The sequence below is a fragment of the Sciurus carolinensis genome, chromosome X, assembly GCF_902686445.1.
Source record: "Sciurus carolinensis chromosome X, mSciCar1.2, whole genome shotgun sequence".
Lineage (NCBI taxonomy): Eukaryota > Metazoa > Chordata > Mammalia > Rodentia > Sciuridae > Sciurus > Sciurus carolinensis.
In genome coordinates, this window is record NC_062232.1 from 88,095,432 (window position 1) to 88,111,440 (window position 16,009).

A 16,009-nucleotide genomic window follows, 5' to 3' on the forward strand; every position below is an offset into this window, starting at 1 on the left:
GGCACTATTCACAATAGCTAAGATATGGATTCAACCTAGGTGCTCATCAACAGATGAATGAATTACAAAAAATATGGTATATATACACAATGGAGTATTATTCTATCATTAATAAAAATGAAATCTTGTCATTTTTAGGAAAATGGATAGAACTAGAGGACATCATGTTAAGGGAAATAAGCCAGACACAGAAAGTCAAGTATTACATGTTGTGTCTCATAAGTGGAAATTGAAAAATAAGGATGAGAAGGGGAATGGAAAGAAGAAGAAAAGAGAAAAGAAAAAGAAAAAAAAGTTGACCTAAAAGTAGACTAGTGATTACTAGGAACTGGGTAGGGGAAGAGGTGAGCATGGAAAAAGGTTGGATTGTTATGATCCATGTACATGCTGTATGCATGTATAGAAATATGAGTGAATCCCCTTCATAGGTAAAATCAATATTTTAATAGATTTTTAATGGAGAACATATATACCACCTTTCAATATTTCTATTTAACCCATTAAGTCCCAAGTTTTCAATTCTGTGAACATTTTAACAAAATTGACATAGGTGCATTAAAATAACTTGGAAATAACAATATAGAGCTCATATATTATTGTATTAATATGTTGTAATATAATGTCATTATCATGATATAATTATATTACATATAATTATATATCATTCATGTAGTATATATAATTATATATAACATACTATAAGTTTTTATAGGTGTTCTACATCTGGAATGATGGGACAAAATTGGTTAATGTTGTACTGACTGTCTTAGCCAGTGTGAGAAGACAAAAATGCATTAAAGATATAAGGATTTAAAAAAAATACAAAACACTCATTATTTATAAGTTAAAATATTTCTACACAGAAAATCCATAATAACACAAAGTATTAAAAATAATATATTTTCAAGTTTAGCTATAACATCACTCTACAAGTAAACTTATTTTGTACATTCCAATACTAAGGAGTTGGAAATTATAATTTAAAAAGTATTATTTATGGTGTTGATAAGGTATCTAAAAATAAATCTAGCAGAAGATACGTAAAACCTCTTTGGAGATGATTATAGCAGATTATTGAAAGACATTAAGAAAGCCCTGAATTAATGAAGGAGTATCCCATATTCACAAATATGAGGTCATCCTCAATCTCATCAATATATAAAGTCCCCCCAAACTGATCTATAGATTTAATGTTATTCCATCAGGGTTTTTTCCTAGAACTGACAAACTAATTCTAAAATTCATGTGGATGCACGTAACTGCCAAGAATAATCAAGACACTTCTGAAGAGAAATAATAGAGGAATAAACAGAGAGTGAGGACTTGACCTATAAATATTGATAATTACAAAGCCATAGTGTTTATGATAATGTAGTATTGGTGAAAATGTGGACAGATTGACCAATATGTTCCAATACAGAGCCAAGATAAAGCCCTAAACAAAATTTTGATATAGATGTACTATACGGAGCATCAAGGAAAAAGGAACTAATCAGTAAATAGTATTGAGATAACTAATTACATACATGAAAAATGGCATATCCCTTTCCATCCCATTATGGAAATCAATCCAGGTATAGAAAATACTTAAATGTGAAAGGCAAAACTTTTAGAACTTAACAGGAGAATTTATGGAATGTAACCTGGAGTTTGACCTTGGGATGAGAAAGGATTTCTTATATAAGATATAAGAAGTAGTAACCTTAAAAGAATTGTTAATAACACTAACTGCATTAAAAGTATAATATGCACCCATTAAAAGACACCATAAAAAGAATTTAAAAATCAAGCCACAACATATATTTGTATGCTCAAAATCAACAGAATTGATATTCAATATATAAACTACAAATAAATATGAAAATGATAATCCAACATAAAAAATGACAAAATACATAACCACTTTACAAAAGTGGATATATGTATATATAATATATATATGAACCATAAGTATATTAAATGTTGTTCAAAACAATTAGTATAAGGAAAGTGCAGACTAGTATCACAACAAATTTTTACATTACTGTATTGACAAAAAGTAAGAAATTTGACCATAAAAAAATTTGGAGAGAATGTGTATCAGTAGGAATTTTATATATTGGTCCTGTAAGTATGCTCATGACTTAAAATGATTTGGGCTTATCCTGTAGAGTTGATGTTTTCATATAGTACAATTCAGGGTTTCTAATTGTAGGTATACCAACAGAAAATTTCTTGCCTATGTGCACAGGAAGGTATATATAAAAACATTTATAACAACCTTGTTTGTAATAAGAAAAAAATGGAAATAATCCAGGTAGCCATCAACACAGCAACTACTAGATAAATTGTTGTATTTTATCACACCAGAACATTATTCAGTCATGGATTTTTTAAAATCCCAACTACATATAACTACATATGTAAACTTTAGTAATATAATGTTGAGTGAAATATAACCCTAGAATACTACATTCAAAAATAAAACCAAGCAGTATTTTGTTTAGGCAAAAAGTCATGAGATAAAACTTTCTAAGTTAAAGAAATAATAAAGGTTAAGCTTTGGTGGGAAGATAAGTGCATGCTATAATAGAGGTGAAAGAAACCATTAATATTGGTCTACATTTTAATTTAGTTGTCAGATCAAAAGTGTTTTGTCTATGTTTTTGCTGTGTAATTAATACACATGCATATCTTTAGTGTATATTAAATATTAAAGTAATATATTTGTTTTTCAGAGATTTGCCTCAATCTTCGAGATCCTCCAACTAATATAATTATAATTCCAGAAAAGCAGGTGAAACCAGAATGGAGATTGCCAAAATTAAATCACCGATTTATCACAAGGTAAAATAATTAATTATAAAATGTTTTAAATATTAGTTTTCAAATATTAGTTACTAAAAAGTAATGCAATATAATTTGCTCAAAATCTATCCATAATTTGATTTAGCAATTATGCAGATATACATTTTCATAGTCATTACTATACAGTTTTTTCACTAGTGAAATATATGATATCTATTTAATAATTTTGATTTTTTTAGATCAGAACTGGATGATATGCCAGAAAATCATATCTGTGATGTTATTGGCATGTTAGCTTTTGTAGGAAGGGTGCAGAGGTCAAAAAAGAAAGGTAAGCTTTAAATTTGAAAATAATAAAAAGTATTTCAGTCTTGTTTTCAAATGTGTATAATCAGCTACCTTCATTTATTTTAATATTCTATTCATATAGAAAACCGTGAAGATTTTTGGTCATATCGCTGGATTCACATTGCTGATGGAACTTCAGAGCAACCATTTATAGTGGAACTGTTTTCTACATCTCAGCCAGAAATCTTTGAAAATATTTACCCAAGTACTCAATTCTTAATATTTTATCTTTTTATTTTGGGAAGTGAGAGATTTGCCTTAAAAATAGTATAATAAGCTGACAAACAGAAATGACATGATATTGAGTTAGCAATCTCAAGCAGTCTGACAGCATGTTTAAATCTTTTCTACATTAATTTCATATTTAGTATTATAGATATTAACTACCTACTGTTTGTCTATTTAGAATTATCTTAGGATTGAAATCACCTTTTCAGAAAAATCAGTGCTCTTATCCATTTTTATTGTTAGAATTTCACACATAAAAAATACAATTCCACACATAAAAATACAATTCCTTTTGTATCCATATAGAAGTTGACTAAGTAGACCCATTAAAAATCAAAGACTTTACTAATGTGGCATTAATTAGTAATGGATTGGCAGACTATGTAATTAAATAGTGATAATGACAAGTATGATTCCATTTGAGAATTAAATTTATATTAGCTTGGTGGTATTATACCAGCTGGTCAGTATTTTGCTTACTTTGATATTGACATTTTCCAAGTATGTTCATTCGGATATAGAGGTATTTTTCCCTAGTTGCATTATTTGAAAATATTTTAGGTGTGCCCTATTATATATTTCATATAACATAGGCTATTCTTTTATATCTATCATTATAAAAAGTACATTTAAGACCTTTCAGCAATTTTAATGAATATTTTCTTATTTGAATTCAGACTATAAAATAGTTTAGATATTGTATACTATTTTGTTATTTTCACTTGCCAACACTGGGAAAGTCTGCAGTATTTACTGCTTCTAATTTTTCTTATCCATTAATGAGATAGAAATTGTAGATCACTAGATCACCTACAGACCATATATAGCACTGTTCTACTGTCCTTTTTTCCCTATGCAAAATAGTATTACACACCTCTGCTCCATAAAAGTCTATCCTTGGCTTGCGAGATAATTTTTTAAATATATTTGAATAGAATTGAACTTCACTCCAATTTATCAGGGTTGAAACAGAAAGAGAGTTTGGCCATATCAAGGGCATTGACTTCCATGGTCAGTGTGCTATGATGTCTCAGGTAACATCTTTGGAGGGCATAAATGATTGGCAGTGATGAACTATGGTGATAATTCCATTACATCATTTTAGGTGGGTTTTATAGTCAAGCGCCTCTCCGTTTGTAATCACTTTAAGCAAGTTGCTGAAATGAGTTTTGGGTAAAGCTCACAGAAAGTTTGTCAAACAAGCATCTTCTATTTTTGTGATAATGGGAAATACATCTTTCTAATTAAGGTATTATAGACCTTGGTGAGATTTATTCTAGTACGACAGTCACAATTTATTTTTGTCTTTTAACCAAGAATGAAGGGAAAATATCAATAAATGAATGGTGAGTATTAAGTGTGCTTCAGTTTGTGCAGGGAAGCATGACCAAGGGTCTTCTGGAATAATACCAAAATCCTTTGGTAGAACTACAGATTTTTTGTTTTGTTTCATTGTTAAGGAAAGTAAAGAACTAAAGGGAGCTAATTATGTGTATTTATTATGTACTAGATGCTTAAAGCTACAATTTCATTTTTTGTTCCCAGTTACCTTTTAGAGTGTTGATTTTATAACAGATTTTCAGGTGGGAAACCAAAGATCCAAAGGGATTAAGTTGTTTTCTGGTTGTCAAACCAGTAGAAATCGTAAGATTTTTAATGGCAATAAGTTAGAATTAGAGATTTCTTATTTTTTAATTTGAATTTTTTGTGGAAATAACACAAACTGAGATCTGCTCTCCTAGGAGATTTTTAGAGGTCTCATTAATACAGTTATGTTAGCATCTTTTGCCATTAATATTCATGTTTCTAGTTTTGAAATAAAGAACAAAATATAAATTATTAGCATTTGAACAGATTTCCTTTATTTTCCTTGTTACAGAATAAAGAACTAATAGAGGAGATATAGCAAATGAATTTGTACTTATTCTATTTAAAAATTTTTATTCTCAAATAAGAACCCACTTTTGTTTAAAAACTCAAATTTACACTTATTTTTTTATATCCTTGAAGTCTAATTAAGATAAGTACATGAGAAATACAAAACACTTGCACAAGCAAATACAAATAATCTATAGCCCTATATGGTAAAAGGAGTTGAAGTAATTGGGGGTTTCGAGTGAGATTGAGTTGTTTAATCAGTGAAAAGCATCGTGGAGAAACTCTTCTCTGTAGGAAATAACTGTTCATACTCAGTTGCTTGCCAATTTGAATGATTCTCTCACTCTTCATCTTTACAACAAGCAAATGACTTCATTACAGGCTGCTCCATGTGTGGTGACAAGATAATCAGCACCAGTATCACCTAGGAGCTTATTAGAAATGCAGAATATCAGGTCCCCTTCTAGAACTATTAAATCTGAATTTGTGTTTAACAGTAGTTCTCTGTGATTCTTATGTTCCTTAAAGTTTGAGAAGCAGTATGTGAACTCCTCATTTTGGTATATACTCTTTGAAATGCACAAGTAATTTCATAAATATTTTCATTTTCTACAGTGACATATTTTGTGTGTACACAGTTGAAAGTTGTCAGAAATGACACTCAAGTACCTAAGCTTCTTTACCTCACTACTACAAATGAGAGTCGAGTGTTTATTACTGGTGAGTAATTTCTTTTTGTTATTTTTTATTGCAAATGTAATATACTTTCTTTACAAGAACCCTTTAGCATAGGTTTTTATATTGTAGCATTCAACTACAAGTTAACTTCATTTTAGACTCCATTATCACTATAAACATACTTTAACAAAGACTATTTGGCCTATGAGGTATATTGCTTCTAGATTACTTCTGATTGAAGAAGTGATTTTCTGACTCATTCGAAATTTGTGTTTTTGTCCTTTGGTTGACTTTAATTTCTGCTTAATATAGAATGTAGATAATCCCAAAATGCTTCCTCTATTGAAGTCTGGTAGGCTCAGTACCACAATGTGAATTCAGCTAACATTATTTTTAAATCATACTCAATAAAACAAAAATGTATGTCAAATTTTGGCCCAAGGTATCACATTTTATTTATGTTAAGAAGAGTTTCAGTATTTGGGTACAGGTAGAATCTCCAAATCTGTGGGATTCAAACAAATGTGAATCAAAACTACTTGAAAAAAATTACATCTGTGCTGAATATGTACAGAGTTTTCCCTTGTTATTAATCCCTAAGCAATATAGTAATTTACATAGCACCTACACTGTATTAGTTATTATAAGTAATCTAGCAATGATTTAAAATATATGGAAGGATTGCATGTGTTACATGCAAACACATTTTATACAAAGGACTTCAGAATACACAGATTTGGTTATCTGCAGGAGTCCTAGAACCAATCCCCCACAGATATTGAGGGACAACTGTACATTCTTTTTCTGTATTCCCTTTAAAACAAGTAAGATAAAAGTTTCCAAATGAGAGATTAGTGTGGAATGGAGTATTTACCAGAATTCTACAATGTTGGTAATTTAGGAATATGTTAAAAATTCCAGGAAAGACAAGGTATATCTTAGTCAGTACCTTATTTTATAAATACAAACAATATCAGATATAAATATTGTGACTTTTAAGTATGTTTTAAGAACATGAATTTAAATGCTGAACTGTATTTATAGGCAGTTTAGTTTTTAGATGACCTCATATATTCAGATTAATAAGTGATCTAAAAAATCAGCTTTTTTTGGAAGATGCTAACCATTTGATTAGTTAGAAAAATAGTTTATTATTATTTTTCTTTTTTCTATGTTTTTTAGCCTCTTGTAGACCATTGCAATTCAGTCCATGTAAACTCTAATGTGTCTGATTTTCTTAGGATTTGTTTACTGTCTTTTGATAACTGTGTGCAACAGAGTGAATAAGTGAACTTAACTTTTTTTCTTGGTGATATGAAACTGTTTTAATATTAAACTTTTATACATAAAATTCATACACTTTATTACAGAGACCTTTTTATTTCTTGTTTTTTATGCTTTACCTTTCTTGCAAGAAGGTCATAGAGGCCAGCCGTATACCTACGATACCAAGGTAAAAAACTTTATTCAGTGGATTAAAACAAAGACCGATTCTGGGGAAATGAAGAATACTGTTATTGGTGGATATTACCCCTATCCACCAGTTCCAGAGACATTTTCCAAGTATAGTAATTCTGTCAAAGGTACTAATGTAATTGCCAGTTTCTTCATGATTTGTTTATATGCTACACATATGGTGTATAGTATTTTAGGTAGTCATCTTTATTCTTTTATAAGAGTGAACCCAAGTGTAGCAATACCCAGTGATAATCATTTGGTCTTAACATAGACCTAAATATACATGTTGTGCTTCCAAAAGACTAATGTTTGGTTTTTGTTAGAGTGGAAGAAAAGAAAAAAATGTAAAATATAACTAACTAGGGGTAATATCTTTACTAATGTCATTAAGATCAGATCTGACTTTGATAAATTTCAACTCCTATGATATTATACAGAAAGATTAAAGATATTTAAAAGAGACTCTGGACAATTTAATATCCAGATACTGACAACTGTATTGTGCTTCCCTTGTGGAATGATATATATTGTGTATAATGTAATCGAGTGCTACTTTTAAATAAAAAATGACACCAGAATAAATGAGATGCTAAATTTGGAGTTGAAGTACTGACGGGAGGCCTAACATTTACATTTTTAGTAGAATTATTATATAACAATTGAAAATTTTAACATAATCTTTTTCATTTTAAAAAGCTATGAGATGATTGAACAGTTTGGGGAAAACAAACTTTGCAGAGCTAAACTATTCACATCTAAATATTGGCATCATCTTGTACGTCATAATGTTAACAATGTGTTGTATGTGATGGTAATAATTAAAATGTGTTTTTCAATGAAGCAACTAGACAGCACCTTATACTTTGAAATATGATATATAAATTATATTCAGTGTGCAAACTTTGTTACAAATGAATATTTCAGACTAGAAGCCTGTATCACAATTTAACTGAAAAATGCATTTTGCCTATTTTATAAAAATTACATAAGAAGATGACAAATATAAAGTCTTACATTTAATGTAGCAAGTTTATAATTTTATGTTGTGATTATTTTGAAAATCTAATTCTTATTTTTATCATTTCAGTTCTTTAAAACTTACAATTTCTTTGGAATTACTCTTTTGCAGTTGAGTCGCTTTTGACAGCTATAAGTGAAGTGAGGAAGGAGATTGAAGACTTGCAGTATAGGGAACAAAAGCGCATTGCAATTCAGGGGATAATTACTGTTATAAAGTATATCCCCCATAGCTGTGCAACTGAAAGTGCCTCAGCATCGGAAACACTTCGGGTATGGTGCCAGAGAATTAATAGTACATCTCTGAAAGCACTGTGATCTTAATTACAGTTGGTACCTTATACATGATATATTGACTCTTAATGATGTAAACCTAGGAGAGAAATTTTACTTGAGCATTTTATTTGTTTCTTTTTTCTGTCACTTATTTTGTGATAGATGGGGTTAATGGTCATAGCCTCTGACATTTCCCAAGGCTCTCAAAACTTGTTTTTTGCTTTCTGCATAATTTGAATCTATCACGAATGTCTTAAACTTCTATCTGATATATATGACTAAATTTGTTTTCTTAACTTTTGTTCAGGCCAAAATTACAAGAAGTCCTCCACAGAAAGTTTTAACCTCTGTATCTGACATGATAGTTTTTTCCAGGTTTTTTAAGAGATAGCAGTAATTTTGGTAAAATAAATGGTCTAATAAAAGAGGCCAGGTCAGCATTTGTGGGTAAATGGGTGGAGCTGGAGAATATCATGCTAAGTGAAATAAGTCAATTCCAAACAACCAAAGGCAGAATGTTTTCTCTGATAGTGGATGCTGATCCATAATGGGGGGGAATGAAGAGACTTTGGATTGTGCAGAGGGGAGTGAGGGGAGGGGAGGGGTGTGGGGATGGGAAGGATGGTGGAATAAGACGGACATTATTACCCTACATACATGTTTGATTACACTACCGGTGTGACTGCACCATGTTCAGCCAGAGGAAAGAGAAGTTGTACTCCATTTGTGTACAATGTGTCTAAATGCATTCTACTGACGTGTAACTAATTAGAACAAATTAAAACTTTTTTAAAGAAAATTTTAAAAAAGAGGCCAGTTCTGGATTCTAGGCACAATCAAGACAAGTTAATTTTTCCCATGAATTTATCTTTTTAAAAAGTATGTCTAGGATTATTAATGTTTATATGGAAATAAGCATTTAGACCAGGCATCATGGTGCACACTTATAATCACAGGGACTTTGGAGGCCAAGACAGGAGGATTGCAAATTTAAGGCCAGCCTCAGCAACTTGGCAAGACCCTAAGCATCTTAGCAAGATCCTGTCTCAAAAACTAAAAGGACTGAGGATGTAGCTCAATCCAATCCCCGGTACTGAAGAAGAATTAGTCAAAATTTTTCAGATATACTACTTAAGAAGACTTTTATCTTCCTCTTTAAAATATTTAATAGCACATAGATTAATCATCTTTATAAAAGCAATATCATGATTATCAAGTTTTTATGATTATCAAATTTTGCCCAACTCTTGAAATTATGAAAAAACAGATAAACTAAAATTAAAGTCTTTTAAGAGAGAAATAATTTTTATTTGAGCATTATAGTTATACATAGTAGTTGGGTTCATTTTGACAAAATCATATACATGCATGGAATTTGATTACTCCATTTAGTTCCTGTTCCCCTGCTTCCCCTCCTTTTCTCCCTCCCCTATTCTCATTGCTCTGCTCTACTGGTCTTAATTTTTCTTATTTATTTATTTATTTACTTATTTTTAATTAATTTTTTATTTGTTTTAATTACTTGCACATGACAGTAGAATGCATTCACACATTTTGATAAATCATACACAAATTAAGTGTAATTTCTCATTTTTCTGATTGTACATATTACAGGACCCCATAATTCATGCAGTCATATATATACATGAGGTAGTAATGTCTGTTTCACTCTACTATCCTTCCACCCCCCCACTCCCTTCACTCCCCTCTACCTAATCTAAAGTAACTCTATTCTTCCCTTTATTTTATTCATTTATTTTTATGTGGTCCTGAGAATCAAACCCAGTGCCTCACACATGGTGGGCGAGCCACAACCCCAGCCCTATTTATTTTTTTTATTGGTGCTTTCTACATATACAAAATATGGAATTCCCTGTGTGGTATATTTATAGATGCACATAGCATGATTGTGTTAAATTCATTCTGCATTTCCTTCCCTTTCCTATCCCTCCACCCTCCCTCTCAATCTCCTTCTTCTACTCCACTGACCTTCCCTATATCTTTATGAAATACCACCCCTCTTTTTTCCCCTTATTTTACTCTAGCTTCTGCATAGGTGAAAAAACATTCAACCCTTGGTTTCCTGAGGCTAGCTAATTTTTCTGAGCATAATATTCTCCATTTCCATCTATTTACTAGCAAATGCCATAATTTCATTCTTTTTTAGGGCTGAGCTAAACTCCTTTGTGTATATATAGCATATTTTCTTAATCCATTCATCTGTAGGCCAGCACCTGGGCTGATTCCATAATTTGGCTATTGTGAATTGGGCATGGTTCACATTGATGTAGCTGTATCACTATTATATGCTGATTTTAGTTCTTTCCAATAAATATCAAGCAGTGAGTTAGCTTGGTGATATGGTGGTTCCATTCCTACTTTTTTGAGGAATCTCCATTCTGCTTTCCAGGGTGATTGCACTAATTTGTAATCTCAATAACAATGTACAAGTCTACCTTTTCCCCCACATTTTGCCAGAATTTATTATTTATATTCTTGATACTGGCATTCAGACTGAAGCGAGATGAAATCTCAGTGTAGATTTTATTTGCATTTCCTTTGATCACTAGAAGTGTTGAACTTATATTTTTCATATATTTGTTAGACTTTTATGTTTTGTTCTTTAGAGAAATATCTGTTTAGTTATTTTGCCCATTTATTGATTGAATAGTATTCTGGTGTTTTTTTCAGTTCTTTATATATTCTGGATATTAATCCCTTGTCAGAGGAGTATCTGGCATAGATTTTCTCCTATTCTGTAGACTCTATGTTTACATTCTTAATCAATTCCTTTACTGTGCAGAAACATTTCAATCTAATGGCATCCCATTTATTGATTCTTGGTTTTATTTCTTGAGTTTTCAGGGTCTTGTTAAGGAAGACAATGCCTTCACCAATACGATAGTGTGTTGACCTTGTGTTTTCTTCTAGCAGTTGTAATATTTCTGGGCAAATTCCTAAGTCTTTGATCTACTTTGATTTGACTTTCATGCAGAGTGAGAGGGATGAATCTAGTTTCATTCATCTACATGTGGATATCCAGTTTCCTAGCACTTTTTGTTAAAAAGGCTGTCTTTTCTCCAATGTATGTTTTTGGCACCTTTGTCAAGGATCAGGTGACTCATCTTGTGCATTTATCTCAGTGTCTTCTTTTCTATTCCAGTGGTCTTCATGTCTATTTTGAATGTCAATGCCATGCCATTTTTGTTGCTATAGATCTGTAGTATAATTTGAAATCAGGTATTGTGATGCTTCCTCCATCACTCTTTTTGCTAAAGTTTGCTTTGACTATTCTGGGTCTTTTATTCTTCCAAATGAATTTAAGGCCTGTTTTTCCTAGTTCTATAAAGACTAACATTGGCATTTTAATGGAAATTGTATTGAATCTGCATATTGCTTTTGGTAGTATGGTCATTTTGACGATATTAATTCTGCCAACCAAGAGCATGGGAGGTCTTTCTGTCTTCTAAGGTCTTCTTCAGTTTCCTTCTTTAGTGTCCTATAGTTTTCATTGTAGCAGTCCTTCACCTCTTTTGTTAGATTGATTCCCAAGTATTTTTTTTTATATTTTAAAATAGCTTTATTTTCCATTTAGGAACTGTGGAAATAGTTACTTATAATGTTTGGGAGGGTACCCCATTTTGTAATAGGTGGTCTTCCAGATTCTTTTCAAAGGGTGTTCACATTTCCTATAAATCGATGCTGTTTGGCAGAGCCTTCTATGCAGCTTTCTGACATCTTATCTAGAATTTGTAGAGGGGCAAGAATTCTTGCCCGATTAGTTTCCACAATGCAGCCGTTTAACACCATCTCATCCAAAATGATGTGTACTTTATCCAAATTAAACATTATATCTAGTTCACTCACTCGGCTGAAGTACTCATCTAAAACTTCCACAAAATTATGGATGAATTCATAAATAGCCATCTCTTCTCAGTGTCATTAACTCCAACCACAATGAAGAGAGCTGCATATTGCCGATATATCAGTTTAAAATCCTTATATTCAATGAAAGAGCATTGTTCATTGGATCGAGAGAGACAGCTCTTTATGACTTCTGTTTCTAGAAGTGTATACTTATTAATCTCCACATGTTCATAGTACTTAGAAAGTCGGGTCTGCCCTTGTTTATTCACCATAAGGAAAAATTTTATCATTTTTTCCTGGTCAATATTTTTTCAAATATAGTTTAAAAGTTATGGCAAGGGATGGTTGTAATTGGAACCTGTGCGGCTCAGGGGATGATGGTCCTGCTTCCTAGAGTCCCCCTCCCCCTTTCCCGCAGAAGCTTGTTCCCCAACCCTCCCTAGCTACGCTGTGCGGGCTTCCTCGGGGCAGCCATTTTGGCTTTTAGTATCAGTATTTTATTTTTTGAGGCTATTCTGAATGGGATAGTTTTCCTAATTTCTTTTTCAGCAGATTCATCATTGGAGTATAGAAATGCGATTGATTCATGGCTGTTGATTTTGTATTCTGTTACTTTGCTGAATTAATTTGTCAGTTCTGGAAGTCTTCTGTTGGAGTTTTATGAGTGTGCTAGATATAGGATCAGGTCATTAGCAAACAAAGATAATTTGACTTCTTCTAAAAGATAAATAATTTTTGTGAATTATTTTAAAAATATTTTCTCCAAATTGTTGGTTTTAGAATGCTAACCAACCCTCAACATCTCAAGCAGCTAGAGAAGAAAGTCAAATTCTGGAAAGAGATGGTAAATGGCATCAAGACGACAGGCCTATGAGTTCTCAGTGTTTTCAAAGTACATCTACAAGTTTGAGTCCCAGCAAGAAAAGAAGAATTCTTCAGGGCCCATATGCTAAACCGTAAGTCACTTGCATCAAGTATGTATATGTAAAGCATATGAGTTATTGTTTATATCTACCCTGTAATATAAGCAATTGTGATAAAAGACTTATTAGTTTACAGGAGCTTCCATAACAAAGTACAACTGAGTAACTTAAACACAGAAATACATTGTGTCACTGTTCTCGTGGCTAGAACTCAAACAAGTTTGAGACAAATATCTCAGAATAAAATAAAAAGGCCTTGGAATCTAGCTCAGTGATAGAGTGCTTGCCTAGCATGTGCAAAGCCCTTTGTTCAGTCCCCAGCACTGCAAAAATTAATTAATTTATGAAATATATATGTGTGTGACTATATATGTGAAATAAATAATATATATGCATAATATATGCATAATATCCACATATTATATACATTATATATCACATAGTATTACATATATATTATGTGTATATATTATGCTACATATATATAAATTTTATATCTATAAAAATCTAAGTCACACATAGTTTAGACTCAGGGTGATTCATATCCTGGGTTGAAATTCTCCATCTGTATACCTGGGAAAATGGACAAGTTATCTGTCCAAAAATACAATGGTAGTACAGGCATAGGATAGACATTCCCATTCTGAAATGGAGAATTTGAAAGGATGAAAGGGATCATGGGTCTCAAGCAACTCCAAAATTTAGCAAAGAAATTTCCATTATATTTTCCAGACTTTAGAATTATCCTCTCTAGCTGGATGCTATGTTCTTCATGCCCACCAAGATAGCCCCACTCCCTCAGCACTGCATGGTGTTCCCATAGTCTGGAATCAAGGTGATGATCTCACACTATGGAATTGAAAAGTTAGCCCTGTTCTCTGGAACCCAGGAGTTAGCCCCACTCTCAGGGTCATTCTTCCCTTTTCTTGGAGAATAACACTTATTTGCAGCTAAGTATCTCTGTTGGCTCTTTCCTGCCTGTAGAATGCCAGAAGTCTGACAGAATTTTTTCATCTCATTTCATCTATGTCCCTTTCAGTCCAGTCTATCAGCCCTTCTGTTTTGATGGTGATTGGATCCATAAGTAACAAGCCTAATTTCTTGAGCAAATGTTTCTCTGTCTATACCAGTAGTGATCTCCTCAGGGCAAGTTTTCTCATTGTTTTCAATATTGATAGTCTGATGATTTTCCATATCTTCATATTCTGGATTCTTTTTTTCTTAGCAATTTCCCTTTCAACTTATCTTTCTCTTCTTATATTTACTATACAGTAAGGAGAAACCAGACTATAACTTCATCACCTTGCTTTAAAATCTCCTTGGCTAAATGTACAGGTTTATCACTTACAAGTTCAGCTTCCCATCTAAACCAAATACAGTTTGACTGAGTGAGTCCTTTGCCACCATATATAAGGCTCACCTTTCCAATAACATTCTTCATTTCTCTCTGAAACCTCACCAGAAGCATCTTTTTCATTCATATTTCTAGCTATATTCTGTTCATGATGATATATGTATTGCCTAAGATGACAGTTTTCTCTCTACAGTTCTCTTTTCTTTCTGAGTCCTTGCAATATCCTCCTTTGAAGTTCGTGTATCTATGAATGTCTCTTCAAAGTGTTCTAGGCCTTTTCTATATGCCCTTGAAAATCCTTTCAGCTTTCACTAATATCTAATTTAAGGCCATCTTCACGTTTTAGGTATTTGTTACAAGAGTAATCACACTTACCAGTACTAAAATATGTATTCATTTGCTAGGGTTGCTATAAATAGAATACAATGAATGGGGTGACTTAAATGACATAAATTCAAATCTTACAGTTTTGGAGGCTGAAAGTCACAGGTCAGGATTTCAGTAGTGTTGGTTCCTACTGAGGATTGTGAGGAATAATCTGTTCAGGTGAATTTTTTGGCACTCGTTGGTGGTTTCTTGACTTACAGAAGCATTACCTCAACCTCATCTCTGTCTCCACATGGAATTTTCCTTGTGTGCATGTCTGTATCTAAACTTCTGCTTTTCATAAGGTCATCAGTCATACAGAATTAGGGGTCTACGTACTCTAGTATGTTCTGTTAAATCAACTAAATTACATCTGCAGGAACCCTGTATCCAAATAAAATCACATTTGAGATATTAGTGGTTAGGAATTCAACATATGAATTAGGGGAGTGAACACAATTTAACTTAAAGTGGGTGCCCTCCTATTTGGCCATGTGGACTAATGGAAAATGAGTTTAAGCGGGTACTACTTTTAAAAATAAACATGTACATATTATTTGAATTTTATATTGATTTAAAATACTATAGCTTATATTTTTTACCAATTTTTCAAGCATGGGTCTTACCTATGTAAAGTGCATCTGTTATAAATTGTACATGATCAACACTTTTGGTTTCTTTAAAGTGTCAGGAATACAAAGATATTTGTAAAGCAGACTATAGAATCATTTTAGATTTTAAGATTTTTCAACCTATAGTACTTTATAGGAACTGTGCCAAATTATCAAGTAGCTACCTTGATAAATTCACTTACTACTTCTAAAAGTTT

At 32.0% G+C, this 16,009-nt stretch overlaps 1 protein-coding gene and 1 pseudogene across 1 annotated transcript in view; one reads left to right on the top strand and one right to left on the bottom strand.

Annotated features, from left to right (window-relative positions):
* The window catches only part of Radx (RPA1 related single stranded DNA binding protein, X-linked), a 61,912-nt gene that overhangs the window by 17,535 nt on the left and 28,368 nt on the right, over window positions 1-16,009 (top strand). The window contains exons 4-10 of the mRNA XM_047536231.1: window positions 2,718-2,826; window positions 3,027-3,118; window positions 3,218-3,340; window positions 5,857-5,961; window positions 7,338-7,502; window positions 8,507-8,667; window positions 13,318-13,493. Of these exons, the coding sequence (XP_047392187.1) occupies window positions 2,718-2,826; window positions 3,027-3,118; window positions 3,218-3,340; window positions 5,857-5,961; window positions 7,338-7,502; window positions 8,507-8,667; window positions 13,318-13,493 (931 nt within the window). The remainder of the gene's footprint in view (window positions 1-2,717; window positions 2,827-3,026; window positions 3,119-3,217; window positions 3,341-5,856; window positions 5,962-7,337; window positions 7,503-8,506; window positions 8,668-13,317; window positions 13,494-16,009) is intronic.
* On the bottom strand, window positions 12,340-12,831 carry LOC124972200 (AP-4 complex subunit sigma-1-like; annotated as a pseudogene).